Genomic DNA, 23531 nt, shown 5'->3' on the forward strand with positions numbered 1-23531 from the left:
CCTGTCCCTGTCCCAGCTTTCACATCCGTCTCCTCTCAGGTGGTCTCCACTTTTCATGCTCAATTCCATATAAGTGGGCAAACAAAAGACCAGGCTTTCCCCGTGGACTGGGATTAAAATGAGCCCAAATTAAAGGTGTCCACTGGCCCATGCCTCCCCTTACTTACACAGCCCACCATCTCCTGGCTGGAAGACTGGAGGCAGGGCTGAGGCAGATATCAAATCAAAGCCCCAACCAATCAAAGCTGCTAGAAGTGGGTGGGCTTTCTCAACTCATCACTGGGTTACCATCAACTGGAAATCTTTGAAGGGGAAGAAGAGAAGCAAAATGAACCCACTGAGCATTCAGATGAGAAAGGGCAGAGTGGCAGTGTTCTGGGTTCCCGGGCTAGGCACCAAAGCCTGCCCATTAACTTTTAAGCCCTCTGTGCAGTACATTGAAAGAAAAGCCCTTGCAGAGCCAGGCATGATGGGATGCTGATGGGCTGGCTTAGTCGGGATGGTGCTCTTGCTTCCTCCTCCATATCCTTCCATCATGGGCAGACTCTGAACACAGTATCAAGGACTACAGAGAGCGGTTCTAGCCTTTGGAGGGACTAGGATTAGGATCCCTTTGTGAATCTGATGCAACGTGGTTTATCTTCTTGCCAGTATAATAGATGCATGCAAACCCCCATTAAAAACATGTTAACTAACTCCAGTGATGGTCTGATTTTAGAGCCTTAGACACCCCCATTTTAAAGACTTTGGGGCCCAGGAGGGGAAAAAATCTATCCAATATAAAGTCACCATTAATAATCTATATTTTAAAGTTAACTCATCTTGAAATCATTATGCTAAGTCAAAGAACAGTCACAAGGGATCACATATTTTATGATCCCACTTATATATGTCCAAAATAGACAAACCCTTATAGATTAAGTGGTAGCCTAGGAGTGGGGCCTAGGGAGAAGGGTGATGCATAAGGAGTGTAGTTTCTTTCTGGAATGACAAAAATGTTCTAAAACCTTTTGCAGTGATGATTATACAACTAGAATATACTCAAAGCCACTGAATTGTATACTTTAGTGGGTGAAACCTGTGTAGTATGTAAAATCTATTACAGTAATGCTGTTTTATAAAAAAGTGAACTTGGTGATTGTAAATGACCTAACTTTAGTCCTCTTTCACAGACGTAGGAAAAACCCTTTAGGGTAGAGAAAAACCAGGGAAGGGCCCCTGAAAGACCCAGCATATGGGTCTGACAGGAAAGCATTCCAGAATGAGATTACATGGGTGTATATATACATGTGTGTGTTAGGGAGCACCGACCCCTATACAGTTGAAAATCTGCATGTCACTTTAAAGCCAGTCTTCCATATCATCTGCGGATTTGACACATGGTGTATAGTACAGTAGTGTCAATACATATTTATTGGAAAGAATCTGAGTTTAAGTGGACCCTCAGTTCAAACCCATTGTTTAAAGGTCAACCATGTGTCCATGTGTATCTTAAGGGCAATGACGCATCATGGATGGTTTTAAGCAGGATAGAAACATCCCTTTGAATCACTGAACTGTACATTTAAAACAGGTAAATTTTGTGTGTAAATTATACCTCAGTAAAGCCCTGCCCCCAAACCATCCCTCTAGGGGCTCAAAGAGAGTAGACAGGAGGGCATAAAGTTGGAGGAGGCTGTGGCAGGAGTTACGTACCAGGGCCTATCTCTTGGGAGATGGCTAAAACTGGCTTGGGGGTGGAGTGGGGGGAGAATTGGGATGTCTTGCCCATGGTTAAGGAGAACCTGGTAGAACTCGTTTCAGAACTCAGAGTTCCCTGGCTTCAGCCCTCGTGTTCCACCAGCACTGCAGCTCCTCCACTGACAGGTGATGGAGACCTTCCGAAGAGAAATGCACTTCAGAAACATGTTTCAAAAAAATGTTGCTAAGGGTTTTATTTCTAACAAGAGGAAAATAATAAAATAAAATTAAAATAGGCTTCAGTTGGAACCAAGTTTCTTGTTTTGCCTTTTTTCTTTTGAACAAATTAATTACACACCAACAATCTTCTTTTATTACAACATGAACCCAGGAGGAGGAAAGGAGACAGGGCAGGACATGGAGGGAAGGTCAAGGTGGTAATGAGAACAAGCACCAAAAGCTTTCTTCAGATCACAGGGAGCCCTCCTCAGCTCCCCAACCAAATTCATTTAAAATAATAAACTGTGAGCACAGCTATGTGAAGTTTCCTCCTCCTGGGTGGAAGTCAGGGGAAGGGAGAAGGAGGTGAGGGAAGGGACGGAGGCAGGAGAAGGGGGGAAGAAGGAGGAAGAGTGAGAGGGGGAGGTGAGGTTAGTGTAGCATGGCCTGGCCAGGGCCACAACTGGGGAGAGAAGGGAGAGGAGATTCCCCCAGTTTGCATATGCACTGGCTGTCTCTCTGGAATGGTGCTGGCCCAGTCCCAGCCACCCCCTGCCACCTGCCCATCCGTCTATCTGCCTCAGGTGTCTAGGAATGCTGGTTAGAGGCTACCAGGGAGGGGGACTCCAGGGGCCAGCCCCCAGGAGCTGAGGTCTGAACAATACCTTGGAGTCAGAATATAAAAGTCAAGGGACTCAGGGGTGGGCTGGGGTGGTCATCCCCCCTACTCGCCCACCTCCCAAGAAGCAGGCTTGATGGTCAGAAAGAGGATCCTTGAGGCCAAGGGGTCTCTGTTGGGGTCTGTGCTAGGCTCAGCCACTGTCACAACTGTTGCTGAGGCGGCTGCTGTGGGCAGGGCACATGCAGCCGGGGAGTCAAAGTAGGAAAAGGGCCCGAGGAGCCTGAACTGGCCCCTAGTGCAGGCTCCAAGCCATTCTCCTGGGTGCTGGGGCTGTCAGTGGTGGGCAGGGGTGGGGGTGGGCCCTCACCCCCAGTCTCCTCCTCCAGCTCCTCCTCCTCCTGGGCCTCCTCGGCCTCTGGCCCTGAGCTCCGTACCCTCTTTGGCTCTAGCTCCTCTCGGGCTGGGTCATCACCCTCCCCACCCCGATCTGCTTTCCGCCGCCGCCGCCTCTCCAGTGCCCGGCCCCGTGCTCGGCTCCCATGGCGCTCTGCCTTCTCCAGCTGTGATCACAACAGGCAAAAAGAGGTGCAGCACAAGTGGTCAGGCCTGGGCTCTTTGCCTGCTCCGCCTGACCTCCCAGCCCTGCACATGACCTGTCCTCTCCTTACCTCCAGAAGTGTGCGGATCCGCTCCACGTCTGGAGGCTGCCCAGCCTGCAGCAGCTGCCAGATGCTCTGGTTCTCATCCAGGGTCACCTCAAGCAAGTCCCCCTCCAACATGAGCTCCTCTAGGGGGGCCCGGGTTGCCTCAGGCAGCTCCAACACAGGGCCAGTCAACTGTGGCAACAGCGAGGACAGCAGCTCCAGGTCTGGGGAGTTGCCGGGACAGGTTGGGTTAGAGGCTACTCCTGGTTATACCCCTGCCTCCTACCACGACAGAGCTAAGGACCACAGGGATCACTCTGGTGAGATTCACTAACAGCCTACCCACACTTAGACCTACCTCTCTTACCTGAGCCCTCCCCCGGGGCTACCTTCTCAGGACTGGTCATGCTGTCTCCATTCTCTAGCAACCCCTGCACCTGCCAAAGAGATGAAGAGAAGGTAGTGGTAACTGAAGAACCAGGTCCTACTGCTGCCCACCAACTTCAGACTTGGGACCCTCCACCTCCTGGAGATGGGCAGACACAGTCTGCCAGCATTGAGCATTACAGGGATCTGGAGAGGAGGCAGAATGGGGCAAGAAGGCCAGGCCAAAGGAGACCAAAAGTCAGAGAGCAGGGGTAGGGCCGGAGCCTAAGTAAGGGTGAGGGCTAGGAGACAGGAATTTGAGGGTGAAAGAGCTGGGCTGCACAGCTCACCTTAGGCATATCCTTGCCACTGCCTTCTCTGAGAGGGTCAGAGGCAGGGGCTGAAGGGTAGGTAGGGGGCTCCTCGGGCCTGGGTTCAGCCTGCAGCCGCTGGCGAAGCTCAGCCAGCCGTCCCAACAGAGCAGTCACATCCTCAGAGGCCAGAGCCTGCCTTGCACGGCCTTGCCAGCTGATGGCCCTCTCTGTGAGGCACTGTAGGGCCTCACCCTCAGGCAGCCGCACAGGCAGTCTCTGCAGCGCTACCAGCAGTGCCAAGATGGTCTCCAGGCGTGGGCGCCGTGAGCGCATGCACAGCGGACACAAGAATTTGGTGTCCCACTCCCACCAGGCCAGCAGTGGGGATGGGGTGGGACTGGGCCTTAGGGAACTGAGGAGGCGGGGTACCGACACACATCGCCCATGGAACCAGTCCTGACACAGGTCACACTGCAGAGCTCCCACCCCGGCTGGCACCTGCCCACACACACAGATGGAGGTTGCAGAGGAAGCTGTGGTCGATGATGCCAGTGGACTGGGTTTGGTGGAGTTGGTGCGACGTAGCTGCAGGATTCCCTCCTTCTCCTTCTGTTCCCCCTCCTTGAAGGCCACGATCTGCCGTGCCCAGGACAGGGGAGGAGAGGTCAGCACCCCAACCCTCCTTCTCTGGCACCATGAACACCCCACTCCCAAACCAGGAGAACTGACGCACAGGGAGCAAGCGGTCTGCCCATGGTCACCAGGCTCAGACACTATCATTGCCAGACTCTTCTCCCCATCTGGGCCTAAGCTCCTTACCACAGAGCCTGGGTCCCTGAGGTCCTGCGCAGATAGCCCCAGCAGCTCTGTGTCAGATTTGTACAACCCCAGCTCCTTCTCCATCCAACGGCTGCGCTTGGTGCTGTCTGAGCCGGCATCTGCACACGGGCAGAGCACCTGAGGCAGGCAGACAGAGGGGGACTGTCTGGGCTTCCACTCCTTCCTATGCCCAAAGGCCCCAAACCCACGTTCTCACATGAGCTGTCTCACATCTGGGCCAGAGGCAGGAGAGGCTGTGGGTCAGGATCCCAGGCCTCACCTCCAGCAGAGTGTAGCAAGAATTCTTCTTGAGGAAGGTCTTGGAGGCCTTCTCCCTCCAGGAGTGCGCTGTCAGTACCTGCAGCTCTAGCTGTCTCAGTTCCTCCAACCCCACAGGTAGGTCCCGGCCCACAGCCACCAGACCCTCCAAGTCATCCAGGCAGGGGTAGTGATCACCATTCTGGGACAGGGCAAGAGAAAGCTCAATTCAACTCGCCAACATCTACTGATGCTACTCTGTCCCTGGCCCTGAATTGGGAAGATAGACTGGACTCACAGTCTTGAGCCAGAAAAAACAGGCTCATCCTAAGGAAGGTATGCCTACCTGGCTCTCTCCTCCAACTTCTACATCCACTGGCTCAGCCTCCAGATATCCAGGCAGTCCCCAGGACCACCAGACCAGTTACACTGCTGTGGTTGGCCTCTTTTAGCCTCCCTGCCCCTACCATTCTCATCTTAACCAGTGTCCTATCTTCCCTCAGGCCAGCCTTGCAACCCTTCTTCACATTGCTCACCAAGCACATTTTGCCTCCTCAAAACATGCTATACCCCCTTCCTCGCTCTAGCCAACCCAACTCAACCCAGCACAACACAGTGTATGACATCTCTCCCATCTGGACTGGAGATCTGGGGTGAAGGGGGGGTGGGGCAACAGAGTCCTCACTTGGATCTCGTCCACATCAGCAATCCAAGCCCGGGCCTTAGCAAGAGCCTCCTTGAGAGCCTGGATGTTGGGCAGGTGAACAGGGATGTTTTCTGCCTCATGAATTATGGCCTCAAGCGTGGCTGGTGGATGCTTCTGCCTAAAGGTAGGGAAAAAAGAGGCCTCAGTCTGGGATGGTCTCCGTGACCAGAAGCCCAGTCTGACTTTCGGGTATAGCAGTATGAGCCCCTGTGGCTGCCACTTGGGCCTACTTGCTTGTATTCTGCCTACAAGTGGCTGTCAGTCTCTGCTTGTTCCAGATTGCATGCACCAAATTTCTGCCGTATCCCCATGCTCTGCTTGTCCACCAGTCTGTCCGCCTGCTGGCAGTGCCTACACACACAACCTGTAGTATTAATCTGGGAATTGCAGTTTGTCAGACTGTTCCATGTGTGGGGTCTTTCTACTAACAGGTGTTCATCTGCTTGTTGGTACTTCTCATGAGTGTGTGCACACGTCAGCCTGTGGAGCTAGTCCTCTATATAGCTCTGTATTTGTCCATCTCTGTTTCTCCGTAAGACTATCTCTGCCTCTACGTGTAATACAGAGTTAAACAAAAAAGGGGAGGATAGGATAGTCAATACACCAATACAGGAATCTGGTGCCCAAGGTCACCCATGGGAATCATCTTCAGCTTCTCTGCTAAACTCTGAAGGATGCAGTAGAGCAGGGAGGGGAAGAAGCTGGACCTACCTGGCCTCCAGGCAGAGATGGGCTTTCTCCTCCCAGCGTTCGGCAATGGTCAGTAGCTCCTGCAGTTCAGCTTGGGCCTTATCCACAGCAGGGCTAGGGGCCACACTGGCACCTGCTACCAACAGTCCCCGCATGACAGCCAGGGTGCCTCTTCGGGCTGAGGGGGCCAGTGTGCGTTTAACCTCATCCAGCCATTGTGCCTGTTCCACCTGCCGCTGGAGCTGCTGAGCTTCAGGTACCTCCACTCCAAGCTGCCGCCCTCTCTCCAGCAGGGACTGCAGGAGCCCTGGACTGGATGGCAATGAGGCCAGAGCCTCACAGGCCTCAGCTTGGTAGGCTTCCACCTGTTCCAGAATACCCTACCAGGACACAAACAAAAAACAAACTCCTCAGCAGAGCCCACACAGAGGTCCCACCACCACATACCTCTGCCCTATTTACCTTCTTACCCTTCAGTATTTGGGAAGAGAACCTAGCATGGTCTAGGCACTCTTCCTTCACCAGGCCCTAAGCAGTGGTTCCTAACACTCACTGCCCACTAAATACCCTGGGACATTTGTTAAAACGCAGATCTCTGGGTCCACTCCTTGAGATTCTTAATAGGGATTGGTCAGGAGTCTAAAGGGCTTCCCTGGTGGCTCAGTGGTAAAGAATCTACCTGCAATGCAGGAGACCCAGGTTTGATCCCTGGGTTGGGAAGATCCCCTGGAGGAGGGCATGGCAACTGCAACCCACTTCAGTACTTTTGACTGGAGAATTCTATGGATAGAGGAGTCTGGCAGGCTACAGTCCATAGGGTTGCACAAAGTCAGACAGGACTGAAGTGACTAAGCAGCAGCAGTAGGAATCTATGCTTTATTTAAGCGCCCAAAGGATTCTGATGTATATCATCAGGAGACCCTCTGTCTTAAAAATGTTCTGTTATGCTTGGCCTTATCACAATCTCTACACTCACACTGCTCTTTCCATCCTTTTTCTGTACCTTCCTGAACTTGACTCAGCTTTCCAGGCCCACAAACACCCTTGTTACTTCCTTTCTCCTCTTCTACCTTGAAGAGGAAACCTTTCCTTGACTATGCATCCTGTATCTGTACCCTTGCCACTTGCCCCTCAAATCCCATTTCTAACAGGCAGTTTGCTAAACCCTTTGCCTCCTACCTCCATCACTCACAGGTGCATCCTGTCTTGCCCAAATACTTGCCACTTTTGAAAGAAGTCAAGAGTGGCCTGCTGCTCAGGTCCCTCCCCCTCCCCCAAACCCTCAGCAGCACCCCAAGTTCACCCCTCCTCACCTTGACATCCCCAATCTGGTGCATGGCACAAGGCAAGTTGTTCATCTGCTCCAGAAAGGCCCGGAGCTCAGCAAGGGTCATCTGCAGACCAGCCATCCTGTGGGGGCTATGGAGTTTCATATGTAGGGTTTCAAGTCCAACTCAGTCCCCTCCCTCAATCTCTGTACTAAGGCCCAACACCTTTCCTCATACATGCCCACCCTGACCTCTCATACTTCACAGTTCCCTGCAAATGCCCAGGTTAGAGGGAGAGTTTTAAGAAACATGCATGTTCATATGATGAGGGGAAAGAATTAGAAGAGAGGAATATAGGATTTATTTGGTGGGGAAAGCTTAGAAATTGATGGCAACAGAAGCTGGACAATTATAATCCATATTCTACTGTGAACTCAGATTAAGTGTATGCTTCTGTGTCCTTTTCTTATCCCTAAACCTCCCACAACTCCCTGACCTCAGCCTGTCTGAAATCAGTACCTTCAGGTACTGATAAAAAGAAACAATCCTAGCTTTCCTAGCACTGAGGTACTCCCCGCTGTTCTAGTTGCCTGGCCTTCTTGCCTCCCCACTTCCTCCAATGGCAGTGCTTGTCAGCTTCCTGCTGATGTCACCTGCTAAAGGTACTCAGAGTTCACCACCCCCCCCCAACCCCCCGCCAACAGTCCTTTTCCTAAGGTGCTCATTCCTCAGCAGGCTATCTGTGCCCAATGCCTCACGCTGCCATACCCAGCTTCCTGGCCGCTGACCAGCCCCAGAGCCCGGGACACGCAAGCCTCTGCCTCACTCAGACAGTTCTTTAGTCGCTGCAGCAGCTCACTGTTAGGAAACCTCCGCTCACGGGCCTCTGACTCTAGTGCCCTCAGCTCTTCAAGGCCTGGAGAGAGAATAAGAGCAGCAAGGAGTAGGCAGTATTGAGTAAAGGCAGAGGAAGGGGGTGGAGGGTACAGAAGAAAAGGGAATAGAACTTGCCTGTGGAGTCCCTCCGTCCCCCCATCACTCACTGCGCTTCCGCCCATCCTCCACCTCCAGGGCCACTCGCACTTTGTTGGCCCACGTGTCAAAGGACTCAGCCCGGACCTTCAGCTTATGGAGCATGGCAGGGAGCTCATCCAAGGTGTACCGATACCTATAGGAAGAGGGCAGGGAAGAGCACATCTGGCCCAGTTCTACATCCTCCTCCTCAGCCCACTTCCTCCAGGTAGGCCCCCTGCTCACCTCAAGTACTGCCGGCTACTGGAGCACTTGCAGAGATCATTGATGTGGGAAAGGCAGACAAGGCCGTCAGGGCAGTCATAGCAGGCTAGGGCTGATAGAAAGCACGTGGTCTTGCACTTGATGCACTGGCGTTCATCATCCGGGAGCAGCTCAAAAGCTTCTCGCTCAGCTTCGGTGATGCCCTGGGGGTGTTCATTATATAGAACCAGAACAGGGCTGCAGAAACCCCTAACTCAGCCACCACTGAGCTCCATGTTAAAGACTCAAATCTGTGCTAAGAGCTATGAAGGAGACAAAACTGCACAGATCACACTGCCTCTGTGAAGTCCAGACTCTCAAAGCTGGGTAATCATATGAAGCAGGGTAAGATCAATGTAGGTTGAGAGGAAGAAAACTCAGGTAAATTTCAGATTAGCAGGAAGGGCCTTAGGGGTGAAAGAAGGTGAGGAAAATGTGGACCAAGGCACCAGAGAGATCGCAATATGTGGAAGGGGTCAAGACAAGTGTCGTGTACTGGGGAATAATGCTAGCTTCCAGGCACTCAGAGCCCACTGTGCTCTAAGCACTGTGCTGGGTGCTTTAGCAGCACACCGCATACACATCTATAACTTAAGAGAAATAAACTCTATGTGCTTGTATCCAGTGTTTAAAGTTCCAAACCTAAGCCAATGACTTTATCTGTTGATGGGATGAAAAAAAAGCAATCCACTCCAAAAATGGAGGAAAAGCCAGTTATCTTGGAGTAACTAAAAGACAATATAATGCTATACATTATGGGCAATTTTGGGGATTTTAGAGAGAAATTTTGATTCTAACAGTTTTTGTCTTCTGTACTGACCTAATTTCTGTGTAAGTCCATTGCACATTACAAATCCAACCCTGCCACAAATGTGCTCTGCACAATACAAACCCTGCTCATATGAGTCCATTGCACATTACAAATCTAGCTGTGCTGATAAACAGTAAATTATTTAAACCTCTCTGGGTTTCAGTTTCCCTATTTTGTAAAATGGAGACTATGGTACTATCCTCTTTGGGTTGTTATGAGGATTAACAAAGGTAAAGTCACTAAGGACTTAGAAAAGTATCTTAGCACTTAGAATAGTGGAACCACAAAAGGCCCTCAACAGTCAAAGTAACCTTGAGAAAGAAAAACAAAGCTGGAGGTATCAAGTTTCTTGATTTCAAACTATATTACAAAGCTGTAGTAATCAAAACAGTATGGTAATGACATAAAAACAGACACATAAACCAATGGTAAGCCCAAAAATAAACTCTCATACATACACTCAACTAATATTTGACAAGGGAGTCAAGAATACTCAGTGAGGAAAAGATAGTCTCTTCAATAAATGGTGCTGGGAAAACTGGATAATCACACGCAGAAAAATGAAACTGGACCTTTATCTTATATCACTCACAAAAATTAACTTGAAGTAGATTAAAAACTTAAACGTAAGAACTGAAACCATAAAACTCCTAGAAGAAAATATAGGGAAAATGTTCCTGGGCATTGGTGTGGGCAATGATTTCTTGTACATGGTATCTTTAAAAAGCACAAGCAACAAAAGCAAAAATAAATAAGTGGAACTATATCAAACTAAAAAGCATCTGCACAGCAAAAGAAATCATCAACAAAATGAAAAGGCAACCCATGGAATGGGAGAAAATATTTGCAAACTGTCTATCTGATAAATGGTTAACATCCAAAGTATATAAAGGACTCAAACAACTCAACAGCAAAACCCCAAACACCCGAATAAGAACTGGGCAGAGGACCTGAAAAGATGTTTTTCCAACGAAGACATACAAATGGCTAAATAGGTACACGAAAAAATGTACAACATCACTAACCATCAGGAAAATGCAAATCAAAACCATAATATCACCTCCCACCTGTCAGAATGGCTTATCATCAAAAAGAAAAGAGATACGTGTTGGAGAGAATGTGGAGGTGGAGACCAGGGAAACTTTGTGCACTGTGGTAGGAATGCAAACTGGTACAGCCACTTTGGAAAACAGTATGAAGGATTCTCAAAAAATTAAAAATAGAATTACCATATGATCTAGCAATCCCTCTTCTGGGTATACTCTGAAGGAAATGAAACTAGGATCTCAAAAAGATACCTGCACTCCCATGTTCACTACAGCATTATTCACAATAGCCAAGATACAGAAATAACCTAAGAGTTCATAAATGGATGAATGGATAAAGGTGATGTGGTGTATGTGTGTGTATATGTACACATACATATAATGGAATATGTATTACTCAGCCATAAGGAAGACAGCAATCTTGCCATTTGTGACAACACAGATGGACCTTGAGGGCATTATACTAAGTCAAACAAATCAGACAAAAAAGACAAATATCACAGGGTATCACTTATATATGGAATCTAAAAAACCCAAACTCCTAAAAACAGAGTAGTAGGAGTTCCCTGGTGGCCTAGTGGTTAGAATTCCAGATTTTCACTGCCATGCCCTGGGTTCAACCCCTGGTGGGGGGACTGAGATCCTGCAAGCCGGCTTGCAGCAGCATGGCCAAACAAAACAAAAAAGAAACAGAGTAGAATGGTGGTGGCCAAGGGCTAGGGAGGTAGGGAAAATAGGAAGATGTTGGTCAAAGGACACAAACTTCCAGTTAGAAAATAGATAGATTTGGGGGAGTCTAATGTATAACATGATGACTATAGGAGGGGGAAAAATAGGCACTCAACAAATATTTACTGATATTAGCTAATTTGCAGATAAAGACACATATTTCACAGGCCTATCTCAAAGTCTTAGAGAGAGTAACTTGCACAAGTGAAAATCTGACTACAGCCTATTTTGAATCCGAAGCTAGAGAATGACGCTCTTAGGATGAAGCCCCTAAGTATTCTTGGATCATGGACTCCTTAGAGAACTGGATGTAAGCTATGAGCCCTCTTGCTAGAAAAGGACTCAAACACATACACACACACACACACACACAATCTTTTATAGAATTTGAGCTCTCTCATTAGAAAAGGACACACACACACACAATCTTTTACAGAATTTTGAGACTAGGGGTTCCAGAATTCTCCTCTTAGATAAAGGCCAAATGTAGAGAATTCTGAGTGTTAGTATGGGAACATCTACTTTTCCCACCTTGCTTTGGCTCCTTCCTGTAGCCTAGCACAGCCCCAAAGTCATCATTTAATAACAGCACTGAACAGAGAGGAAAAATGATGCTTAGAAAAGCCTATCAACTAATACCACAGACTGATAGGCCCTAGACTTCCAACACTTGCCAAAGCTGCAATTCTTACAGCCCATGCTCATAGGAAAGTTATAAATGAGCTTTAAAATAAGAAAATACTAGCCTAAATTTCCTTATTTTAAGAAAAGGGATCCAGCATGGGATTCCTCAGGACCAGCACTCTTCTGTCATCCTATGGAGCACTCTCACTAAGTCAACTCCCTAACTGAGCAAGTTTGGAGCTTTAAGAAGGCAGCTAAAGTACATGAACAGCAGTCCCATTCACCTTCAAACAAAACTGTTATGAGGAATCTATCTGCCTTCTACTCAGTAACACTAACCCAATCTAAACTGCTAAACCATTTGAATTGCAATACAATGGCATTTCTTAATATTCCATATTTCAATTATTTTGTTCATGTATTATTATCAATAATAGCAGCTGCTACACTGAAAGTGCAGTAATAGACGCTTTGACATAAATCACCTTACTCAAGCTTTACAACCACTTCACAAGTTATTTATTCCCATTTTATAGAGTGTGAGAGTGAGACTATGAGAGGTTAGGTAACCTGAAAAGGTTGTCCAGCGTATCAGCAAGTGGGGGTTTCGTTATGTCAGTTGGTCTTGGGTTATTTAAATAATCATGAATAGCAGCTATACCAGCACCTTCTATGGGTCACTTACTTAACACCTTGAAAGAAAAGAAAGTGAAAGTAAAGTTGCTCAGTCATGCCCGACTCTTTGCGACCATATAGACTGTAGCTACCAGGCTCCTCCATCCATGGAATTTTCCAGGCAAGAGTACTGGAGTGGGTTGCCATTTCCTTCTCCAGGGCATCTTCCTGACCCAGGGATTGAACCTGGGTCTCCCTCATTGCAGGCAGACACTTCACCATCTGAGTCACCTGGGAAGCCCACTTAACATCTTAAATCCATTCAACTATCCAAAAAGATAAGCACTATTATAATCTCCATTTTTTTTTTCAGATGGGAATGCTGATGCTCAGTCAGGTAAATTAACTTGCCAACAGTTATTTTAAATGGTAAAGAATAGAATGTAGTTTCCAACTTAGATGTGTCTAGTTCTTTTCAGTACTTCCCAAGAGTAGAGGCTACCACTACTTCTTCCTCTGCCTACCTCTGCCAGACTAGGGTACCCAATCCTGTGCACTCTCCCCACCACCCACCTTCTCCAGCAGGGCCTTTCGTAGACGCCGCTCCTCCTGCACCATGATGAACATCTCCTTATGCACAGCTGCTGCTAGGTTCAGGTCCAGCTTCTCTGGACAAGCAGCCATCTTGCAGATGAGCTCCTCATGGGAGAAGACACAATATCTTCGGAGTCGGCGGTAGTGCTCAATGCACTGGCGACCAGCTGGCAGCTGTGGACAGGTTCAAGGTTGAGTATAGCCAAGTCTGGAGGCAATGGTGCCTCAGCTTCCCTGCCACCCTCCTGCTTCTCCTTGCCACCCCCCATCACACTCCAGACTCACCCAGTCAGCAGTGCAAAAGTTGACAGCCTCAGCAAAGTTGTAGCCTTGGTTAAAGCCACTGTGGTAAGCACGAGGGAAGGTAATGACAAATTCTCCTGCACACTGGTTTGTGCGGACAACCTGAGGAAGAAAAGCCAAGATTGCAGAGATAAAAGTTTTCCATAGTCTATAGAAACCTCATCTAAGTACAGAGTCCTCAAGGAGAGGAAGGAAAGTCTCAGGGAACAGTCTGACAACAGATTCCCAGACCCTCCAACTCCAACAGAGAGGACCACTGGTCTCTGTTCTCAAGGTTTTGATTTGTGATGACAGGAAATATTGTAAAGTAATTAGCCTCCAATTAAAATAAATAAATTAATTTTAAAAAAAGAGAATTTGAGTCAAAAGCAGGAAATATACCAAAATATTTCAACTTCCTTAATAATTTTTATAAAAATTCAAAATGTAACTTTCCATTAAGCTGGCCATTCCTTTCTCAGTAACAATTTTTGTTACCAGTCATGTAAGCAGTTTCACACCAAGTGGTTCTACAAGATCTGTTATAAAATCAGCAGGCCCTGCCATTCTCCATTTCCTAGAGCCATTGGTTTTCACCTCTTCTGATTATTTTGGCATTCACCTTAACAATTCTAAATATCATGCCTCAAGACTATACTAAAAACAGCCTTCTATTTCTCAATTTGCTTAGTTTTCTATGCATGTATTAGTAATTTAATCCCAACCTTTTTGACAAATGTAAAACTCTATCACTTTTCACCTTTCTGTAGCAGTCTCTCATAGAACCTTATGATCTGTTACAACTGGGACCAGCTGCCCTCCCTGGATTGTCACTCTCCCAGGACAGATTTCCTGTTTCTTAGATCCCATGTCTTCCTCTTTCTTGGTTTGCTCCTTTGCTGTGCTTAATTAAGCACATCATCCAACAGCTTCCTGAGAAACAGTGGGAAGAATTTAGAAAAATATCTCTCTTCTACTCTCACACTTGATAATTTGACTGCACATATAAAATTCTAAGTTGAAAATCATTTTTTTTCCAATTATAAACATACTTTTTATTTTTTTTACTTTTTTAAAAAAATTTTCATACATTGACATGAATCAGCCATGGAGTTACATGTATTCCCCATCCCGATCCCCCCTAGTGTTCTGGATTCCAATGTTGCTTTGAAAGTTTGAAGCCATTCTGATTTGTAATGCTTTGAATGAAACCAGTTTTCTCTCTCAGAAAGCTTGTATGAGGTCCCAGTGTTTGATATGAAAATTCACCAGATATACCTTGGTGTGGATCTATTCTCATTCATGTACTAGGTAGGCCCTTTGATTCTGGAAACTCATGTAGTTGAGGGAAATTTTCTCCAACAATTTCATTAATAATTTGATCCTTTCAGTTTTCATTTATTCTCTTTTCAGAGAGAATTATTGAATATTGAACTACCAGAAAAAATTACCTGATTTTCTCTAGCTTTTTCTACCTTTAACTTTTTATTTTATTTTCTGGGAGATAGCCTTAACTGTTTATCTTCTATGCTTTTTATTTAGTTTTCCACTTTTGCTATCATTAATTTTAATTTCCAAGAGCTCTTTTTTGTTCTTAGCATGTTCTTTTAAAATAGCATCTTGTTCTTATGTTTGCAACATATGCTCATCTCTGAAAGTTTTAATGAGGTTTCTTTTCCTTTTCTTTTTCAACTTTACTTCTCCCAGCCCAGCCTCTGTTCAAACTGCTTTTTTACCATTTGGTTCTACTTTGCTCTAGAGTTTTCTCGGTTATCTACTTATATTCAAAAGTAAGAAAGCAAAAGACTGAATAGAAGTTCTGAGTACTGAGGTGAAGTTTGTCAACTGTGAGCTTCACTGTAGGGTAAAGCCACTTAGTTTGGGAAACTCTAGGTTTTTCCTTTTGAGCCAGTTAAGAGTTCCCAGAGAAAACTCTCCCATTTTCCACGCCTGAAGAAAAAAGGTCTGGGTACCAGTGTTCTAAGAGTCAAGTGGAGGAAGATGGCTGGGAACCTCAACATTCAGTAAGTATACAATGAATTCTAGTAGTTTCACTATACCTCAACTGTACCTAAAAGACCTCAATCCAGAGATCAATTTCAAAAGTACACCTCACAATCTTTTACTAGAGAGAGGGAGGGTCACATTTCCCGCTACCTAGTGTGGGTGAGGTTCCCACGGCTTTCAGACTGATTCTCAGATGTTCCAGATACTAAGTTTCAGTTTTCTTGTTTCCTAGTTTCAAGAATTTTTTCATTGTCTCTTTTCTTGTTTTCCCCATCATTGTGATTTTTTGACCTTAAAAAAAATCACTTTGTATCATTTTAGTGAAGTTTCAATAAGGAACGGAAGTAGCCATGTGTATGTTTAGTTTGCCACCATTATGAAGAAGTCCTACAAAGTTTTTTAAGACGAACATTTAACACTGAGGAAGACACAGTGAAATCAGTACAGTGCAGGTATGGGGACCAATTAACTTCTCTCTAGAAAGCAAAATTGCTAATATATACTAAGAACCTAAAATGTTAATAGCCTTCAACACGATAGTTCCTCTGCTAGGATTCTATATTAATGTGGAGAGAATCAGCATCCTAACAATATTGAATCTCCAAATTTATTCAGGTCATGTATCAGCTCCCACCTCCAATACATTTTCTTCTCAAATCTACTCCTACTTAGAGACAGTATCAGTATTTACTGCTTGTACTACCGCACTGGCCCCCATTATCAACCAGAATTGTCTTCCCCAACCAAAATGCAAATCTGATCATGTAATGTCCCTGTTGAGAACCCCTCACTCAAATCCTCATATCTACATGATAAAGCCACGGCCCCAGTAGACAAACTCTTACTCTTCCTTCAAGTGTCGCCACTTCTACAAATACTTTCCTGACCCCTCCCCCTCAACTTCCTAATGACCCAGTCTGTTGTTCTCCTGTAACACCTCTAATAATATTTTATTCCAGTTGTTTACTCATCTCTGTCCTCTACTCAACTACACACGACCAAAGGCAGGGATTGGTTTATTTGCTTTCAGGGTGTTGACCAGAGGCCTTGCAAACAGGGAGTTCTAGCAATATCTGTTGAATGATCTAGTCCCAGCCTTGATTTTATAGATGTGAAAACTGAGCTCTAGAAAAGCCTCAAGTAGCAGAGTCAGAAATAAAACCTAATGCTCCTGCACCCTCATTTTGGCAATGTCACTTTACTATTTCCTTCCTATACAGTTTTTTTAAAAAAGCTTTCCTCATATTCTGCAGCTATTAAAAAAATGACTCCAAAGTCCATCAACTGGTGAATAGACAAACAAAATTTAGTGTATCCATACAATATAATATTATTCCACCTTAAAAACGAAGTTCTGAAACAAGCTCTAACACAGATGAACCTCAAAAACATTATGCTAAATGAAAAGCCAGATATACAAAGACCACATATTATTCCATTTATATGAACTGTCTAGAAAAAGCAAATTTTTAGAGTCAGTCAATTAGTGGTTGCTTGAGACTAGGGGTTGGAATGGAGAGTGACTGCAAAATGGTACACAGGATCCTTTTGGGGTGATGGAAATGTTTTAAAACTGGATTATAGTAATGGTAGCACAACTTTGTAAATTCACTGAATCGTGCATTTAAAATGCATGATTTTTATGGTATGTAAATTATACTGCAATAAAGTTGCTTTTCAAAAAAGATGGTATAAATAGTTCATGGTGAGGAAGCAAAAATCATTCTAAACCAGCACTGTCCAACAGAAATATGCCAGCCACATATATCCTTTTCAAATTCTCTAATAGCCACATTAAAAAAATAAAATTAACTTCAATGTATTTAATATATCCACAATATCATTTTAATGTGTAACTGGTATATAGAAGTATTAGATATTTTATACTGCTTTATATTACACCTTGAAATCCAACATGTGCTTTATACTTTAAATACATTTCAGTTATAACTAGTCATGTTTCAAGTGCTCAACAGCCACATGTGGCTAGTGGCTATCAAGTTGGACAATGCCATTCTAGATGATCAAACTTAACAAAAGAGATTATAAAAATCCATACACTGATTACTGTTATGTCAAAATTTACATAAAAAACAGGTGGAAACAACAAAATGTGGAGGAAAATAGAGGTGACCTTTGTATTTCCTTTTTTTTCTTGAAGGGGGGGCTTTCTTTTATAATAAAAATACTTATACTATGTATCTTTTATCTATAAAAGGAAATGGCCTTCTCTCACCAAAGGGGAAGATGGGTAAGGTGGTGGCGGGTAGGGGTGGGGGCAGCCAAAGATGGCTGAGGGAGCTCCAGCTGGCTAAATTGCAGTCTGCCAACATGTGAATATGAAAAATCAGACGTCTTGGATGGAGGGGATACTGCCAAGTCTAAAGAGCCTGGAGATTCTGGGAACTACCTATAGGAGTGGCAGGGCAGACAGAGGATGAGGTGGTGAAACAGCAGCTGGCCAGAGAAGCTGGGGAGCCATGAGCAGGAGAAATTCTGTGGAGGTGGATGCAAAGAGCACATATTTAAGAGTCTGTGATAAGACTTTTTTAAAAAACAGGCAAGGATTGAATAGCTATAAGCTGTCTGAATCCTTAATGAGAATCCTCTCCTACTCTTAAAATTCTCCTTGACATTGTGGGAAAGAAAGGATGCTATGAATCAGGAAGTAGTCTGAGGAAAGGTCAGACTCAATGTCTACTTGCGAAGAGCATAACTTGAAGGGCCCTTGATCATTTCCATACCTTGAGCCCAGTCATTTTTAAATGGGGTGAGGCAGAGAGGAAAATATAACCCCCCCCACCTCCCCCAAGTGGAAGAAGGTGACCTGAACTGTTGCAGAATTTGTTTCCTCTAATTCCCTAGGTATCTCAATCCTTAGTTAAGTACCACTTAAACATGTATAAGTATTACTCGCAGATTATATAGTATAGTAAAACAAGCTGAAGGCAAGAAATTCTGGTGAGAACCACTGACCTAGTCCAAAGACCTGCTGTTCAGGTGACCAGGAATTTCAAGGAGATTAATTCAGTATGTACTGACTGTCTACCATGTCCCATACATCAGACTAAGTGGCAGGGTAGCTAAGGCTGGGGTGTGGGGGTGTGTGTGTAGAGGAAGTGGTGAGTTGAAGGGAGTGGGGAGAAGTATAACCACAGAATGAGTAAGACTGAAGCAGAGGTGGAAGATGTACTCAATCCTATTCCTACAGGACTACTGATCAGATTATTTTAAGATCCATACCAGAAAACTGGCTGATGCTAATCAACATTAGAAATTCCCAGGAATATAAAGCCCCTTAGAGGTAAGCCAGGATGTATACCCAGAGTGGGAGAGAAGACTACAGAGAAGGAGAATAGGACAAGCCAGGACTCTGAGTTCAGTTTTTTTTTTTAAATGCTGAAAGATATTCGCATTTTTTTTAGGTTAATTCCCCCCACTCCCCACCAACTTTACTGAGATACGGCTGACATATAACCTGTTGGTGCACAACATTTTGATGTGATACACTTATGTATTTGCAAAGTAATTACCACCACAGAACTCTGACCTGTTAAATAAGTAAACAGACCTACTCACTTCTCCAAGATGGGTCACAATTGCAAAGTATAACAGTGACTGCTAGTTGTCCCCCATATCCATTCTCACCCTCTTCCATAATAACATGACCTCCAATTTGCAGCTGGTACATGACCATCCTTAATAAAAATCAGATTTTCCAGTTTTTCTCACAACTAGATGTGGCCATGTGACTAAGTTATGACTAATAGGAGGTGAATGAAAATGATGTGTGCCCTTAACAGTAAGAAGACTTGTCTTGCCCAGTCCTTCCTTCATTTCCCTCCTCTACTGGTGGAATCCACCCCTAAGGTGTTGCCCCAAAACATCTGGCCCAGGGGGCTCACCATCACACTGTATCTCTAACCACTATTATTTCTATCAAACCTACAGTCTGATTAAGATAGATTAAGAATGAGAAAGGCATGGGGATATATTCTAGACAATGACCACCACCACCACCACACAGGACATCACTAACTCATTCCTATTCCTTGCCCATTTCCTAGGCACTCACCGGCACACCATGGGACATGAGGGTGTTGGGATTCATGAGGGTAACAAGTTGGTGCAGAAGGTCAGGCTGGCTATCAAAGAGCTCAGGTGTCAGCTTCTTCATCACCTCTTCCAAATGTTCTGCTGCAAGTGAGGGTACCCCATACCAGGTCTTCGGCTCACCCCTGGCCAAAAAAAAAGGGGACACGTAGAGTGGGCACTCAAAGAGCCCACCCTGAATGCTTCCTTTGCTGCCCAGGACCCCACTCACCAGTGGAGGTAGTTAATGGAGTAACTCCAGTGATCCTCAATATGCCAACAAAAGGCTGAGAAGACCATGCCCACATACAGCCAGGGCACCTTCATGCCAGAGATATCTGCATTGATGTGGCACAGTACAGACTGTTCCAACACTGGCATCACATTCAGGTTCCAACCACTCGTAGCATACTCCTGATAGGTCAGGTATTTGTGGAAAAGAGATGAGAGTTTTGCTAAGGTGCTGAGTTCTTTAGCCAAGGGAACCTTCTTTTGAGGTCACAGACCTTTCTGAAACGTCTAAAAAATATTACAGATGTTCTTCCCCTTGCCTCCCTCAAATGCATAGACAACATTTCAATTCACTTCACTTTACTTCAGTTTTAGGAAAGTTTATAGATGTGCCCACTCACAAAAGTATCTGCAAGTTAAAAGCCCCTGCTCTGGACCAAAATGTACCCTTCTTGTGATACAGGCCTGGGGCCTCTTTATTTCCTGCATTTATAATCCCAGTCCCTGAACACTTCTTATGAATGAGCCAGGTACTCTGACAGGTACTTCAAATACCTTCTCATTTAATTCTTATAAAATTTGCGAAATGGATATTATTCCCATTCTACAGACAAAAAATAGTTAATCTCATGGCTGGAGAAGCCATGCCAGATACTAGGCTGTGCTCTTTACACACATCATCCCATCTAAATCTCATAGCAAGACCTAAGGCAGGGATAATAGCCCCCTTCCTATAGAGATACTGAGTCTTTCAGATACTGAAGTACTTGCCTAAGTCACACAGCTGAATATAACCATGAATCATCTACTCACCTCCTCCTCAGGGGTTAGGTGCCGCTTACTGTCACTGACAGGGAACCCGCTACCAAATTCTTTGGAATGGATGTCAGCCCCATACTCAACAGTTACATCTTCCTCAATGCTATTCACCAGCCGCCAGAATTCCTTCTCCACAAGTTCTGTGGGTACCATCTAAGGAACAGGGGTAGCTGATGACTGTGGCTCATCATATCCTGGCCCCATTGACCCAGGCAAGCTAAAGACCATCAGGCGCCTATGACCCTAGCCCTGACACTACCCCAGCCCTCCATCACCTACGTGTACGGGCATGTTGAAGTAATCGGCTTTAAAGGAGTCAGCCATCTCGCCAAAGCTCTGCAGAGTGTATTCCCGGGTAGCCTGCTCAAAGCCAAAGGCTTCAGGGGGGCGCTTACACTCCTGAAACCCAAAGGAGAACATGTCACCAAGGCAGAGGCAAAGAGGTGGAGAATCCCCAAAAGTTGAGCTGGAATATGGGGTAGGAATCGGGAGGGAGAACAGGCCTAGGTTTTTACTGAAGGCCCCTGAGGCAGGTCTCACATAATAGCTCTATCTTTTTCTCCTAGCACTTCAGTGCAGTTAGTCTCGTCATTCCTCACATGCACTTCTACCATGCTTTTATCTTCTCTTCCTTCAGGACTTGACTATCTAAACCATGGGCTCTGATTTAATATGCTACCCCATGCTCTTCTGTCACTATCTTTCTTTCAAGACAAAATGTGGGTTTATACAGGATGCTTAGAGAAACTTTTTTATGCCGAGACTGGAACTATAGCCCTGGGAAAACAACATTGAATATTCCAGTAGCTCAGAGGATGGGAAACAAAGGCACCAACCCTTAGTGTCAAACTCCACACTATTTCTGTTCTTTAGACTGTCTCAGAAGACAGGACATATGTCTAACTCATTTTCTACTCATGTTCATGGTTTTAGATGAGAGTTGTATGTACCCCTGAGTCAGACGCACCTTCTGCTCATGTCTGAAATCTAAATGTCAACCTGGTTCACCGGCCCAAGACCACTTAAAGAAGAGAGCTAAGTAGACCTGACAATCTTTGTTGTCTAAGATACTGTTGGTATTCAAACTCCTTCCTAAAGGAATCCCCACCACTACCAAGGCATTACACTGCCCCGGTCTCTTTCCTCGTGTGTGTGTGTGTGTGTGTCCGCATGCACATGCATACCTGGACTCTATGACCACAGCTGACAGGGCAAGAGACTATCAACATCTACTCTCCCAGAAACCCAGGGAAAGATGTAGACAAGCAACCCAGAATTTGGATCAAGGTAAAAGGCTCATGAAATGAAACTGGCAGACTTACCAGGCCTCTTAGCCCTCACTGCTGCTTCAGGTGTTCTCACTGCCTCTCTTGCACTAGGTACGTTATCCCCACACATCCTTACTCCTGAACTCCTCTATCCCCCAGTCTAGAAAGTCTGCCCAACGCTTGTAATTGAAGTCTACAACAGTGCAAACCAATTTAATTATCACAACAGAAGGAAAATAACTAATAAATATTATACCCACATGATGAACCCCTTACAAGAAAAGAAATCATACCATGAATAAATATAATAATACAGAAAAATGATTATAAAGTAACAAATGAAAATACACAATATGATCCCAAACCTGTTAAAGACAGTTATATATACACAACAACGAAAAGATGAGAAGAAAATACACCAGGCTATTAACAGTGGTTAACTCTAGGTGGTGAGATAGGTAATTTGTCTATTTTCCAAGCTTTCAAAAAGAAAAAATAAAAAACTTGGAAATCAAAAGAACATTTTTTCTTCATATTCCTGTCCTCCAAATCTCATTGCTGACACTTTCCTTGATTACTACTCTTAGTCACTTTCCTCTCCTCTGAATTCCTACATCTGAATTTCTAACACACAATTTAACATTTGATTATATGTCATCATATACAATCTAATTATAAAATCTCACCTCCCCAGGTGGTCTGACAGCTTCCAGAGAACACAGGCTGAATGTCCTCCTCTTCTTTCTCCCAAAGCTCTGCCCAACCTAGCCCAACCTCAGGGACCCAAAACATAAGACTGTGGCTGAGCTAGGAGGCTGCTTTCAATAAGACCAGATGAAGGAAGGCAAGGACAGCCTATGAGGCAGACACAGATTGGGGCTGGGAAGTCCTTACCGCCATGACACACTTTGGACACCGCCAGACACCCTTGGGAATCTCAGGCAAAGGAGGCAACAAGCAGAAGATGTGGTAGTTGTCATCACAGCCATCACACAGCAGGAGCTTGTCATCCTCATCCCCTCGGGAACACATTCGGCACACATATGACTCAATCTGCCAGGGGAGGGAGGCAACAGTTCATCAACCCAAGCCCTGTCCAGCCTTTCAAACATAAGACTCCTCCAGACAGTATCCCAGTCCACAGAGATCTCTGTTAGAAACCCACTGTGCTTGATGGCTGGATCATTCATGGCCTTCTACAGGTTAGTCATACTTGCTCAGGAGTTAAACTGCAAGCAATAATCTCCCCAAATAAACTAACTGGTAGAGCCATGAGAGCAGAGTCTTTATCATTCAGTGCTGAATTCTCCATTTTTACTCATTCAATAAACATTTACTGAACACTTGTGTGTTCAACATTATGCCAGACTCTATGGTACAGTGATAAATAAGACATGGTATCCTCCTTCTAAAGGCATACAATAGTCCAGAAGCACAAGTTCATAAAAATTAAAAGGCAGTGTAGAAACTGCCAATAGCTCCCCATAAAAGGGTACTATGGAAACCTAGAGGAGGAAGCACACAAATCAGCTGGAGATGAGGAACAGCCTTG

The 23531-nt window shown here is 45.2% G+C and overlaps 1 protein-coding gene across 7 annotated transcripts in view; it reads right to left on the reverse strand.

The window, feature by feature from the left end:
• Positions 1 to 1908: 1908 nt before the first annotated feature.
• KDM5C (lysine demethylase 5C) overlaps positions 1909 to 23531 on the reverse strand; it is a 31277-nt gene continuing 9654 nt past the window's right edge. For 3 of the 7 annotated variants that reach the window (XM_043458092.1, XM_043458089.1, XM_043458088.1), the window contains 19 exons: positions 22874 to 23032; positions 20991 to 21110; positions 20706 to 20864; positions 19894 to 20075; positions 19645 to 19807; positions 13566 to 13685; positions 13260 to 13454; positions 8844 to 9025; positions 8630 to 8754; positions 8355 to 8502; positions 7632 to 7737; positions 6340 to 6698; positions 5608 to 5746; positions 4945 to 5124; positions 4665 to 4802; positions 3882 to 4481; positions 3524 to 3602; positions 3190 to 3389; positions 1909 to 3081 (listed from right to left, as the gene is read on the reverse strand). In XM_043458092.1, the coding sequence (XP_043314027.1) occupies positions 2722 to 3081; positions 3190 to 3389; positions 3524 to 3602; positions 3882 to 4481; positions 4665 to 4802; positions 4945 to 5124; positions 5608 to 5746; positions 6340 to 6698; positions 7632 to 7737; positions 8355 to 8502; positions 8630 to 8754; positions 8844 to 9025; positions 13260 to 13454; positions 13566 to 13685; positions 19645 to 19807; positions 19894 to 20075; positions 20706 to 20864; positions 20991 to 21110; positions 22874 to 23032 (3714 nt within the window). In that variant the 3' untranslated portion in view covers positions 1909 to 2721. The remainder of the gene's footprint in view (positions 3082 to 3189; positions 3390 to 3523; positions 3603 to 3881; positions 4482 to 4664; positions 4803 to 4944; positions 5125 to 5607; positions 5747 to 6339; positions 6699 to 7631; positions 7738 to 8354; positions 8503 to 8629; positions 8755 to 8843; positions 9026 to 13259; positions 13455 to 13565; positions 13686 to 19644; positions 19808 to 19893; positions 20076 to 20705; positions 20865 to 20990; positions 21111 to 22873; positions 23033 to 23531) is intronic. The other 4 variants (XM_043458094.1, XM_043458091.1, XM_043458090.1 and 1 more) reach the window with 2 other exon arrangements.

The sequence above is a fragment of the Cervus canadensis genome, chromosome X (genome assembly GCF_019320065.1).
Source record: "Cervus canadensis isolate Bull #8, Minnesota chromosome X, ASM1932006v1, whole genome shotgun sequence".
In the NCBI taxonomy this organism is placed as follows: domain Eukaryota; kingdom Metazoa; phylum Chordata; class Mammalia; order Artiodactyla; family Cervidae; genus Cervus; species Cervus canadensis.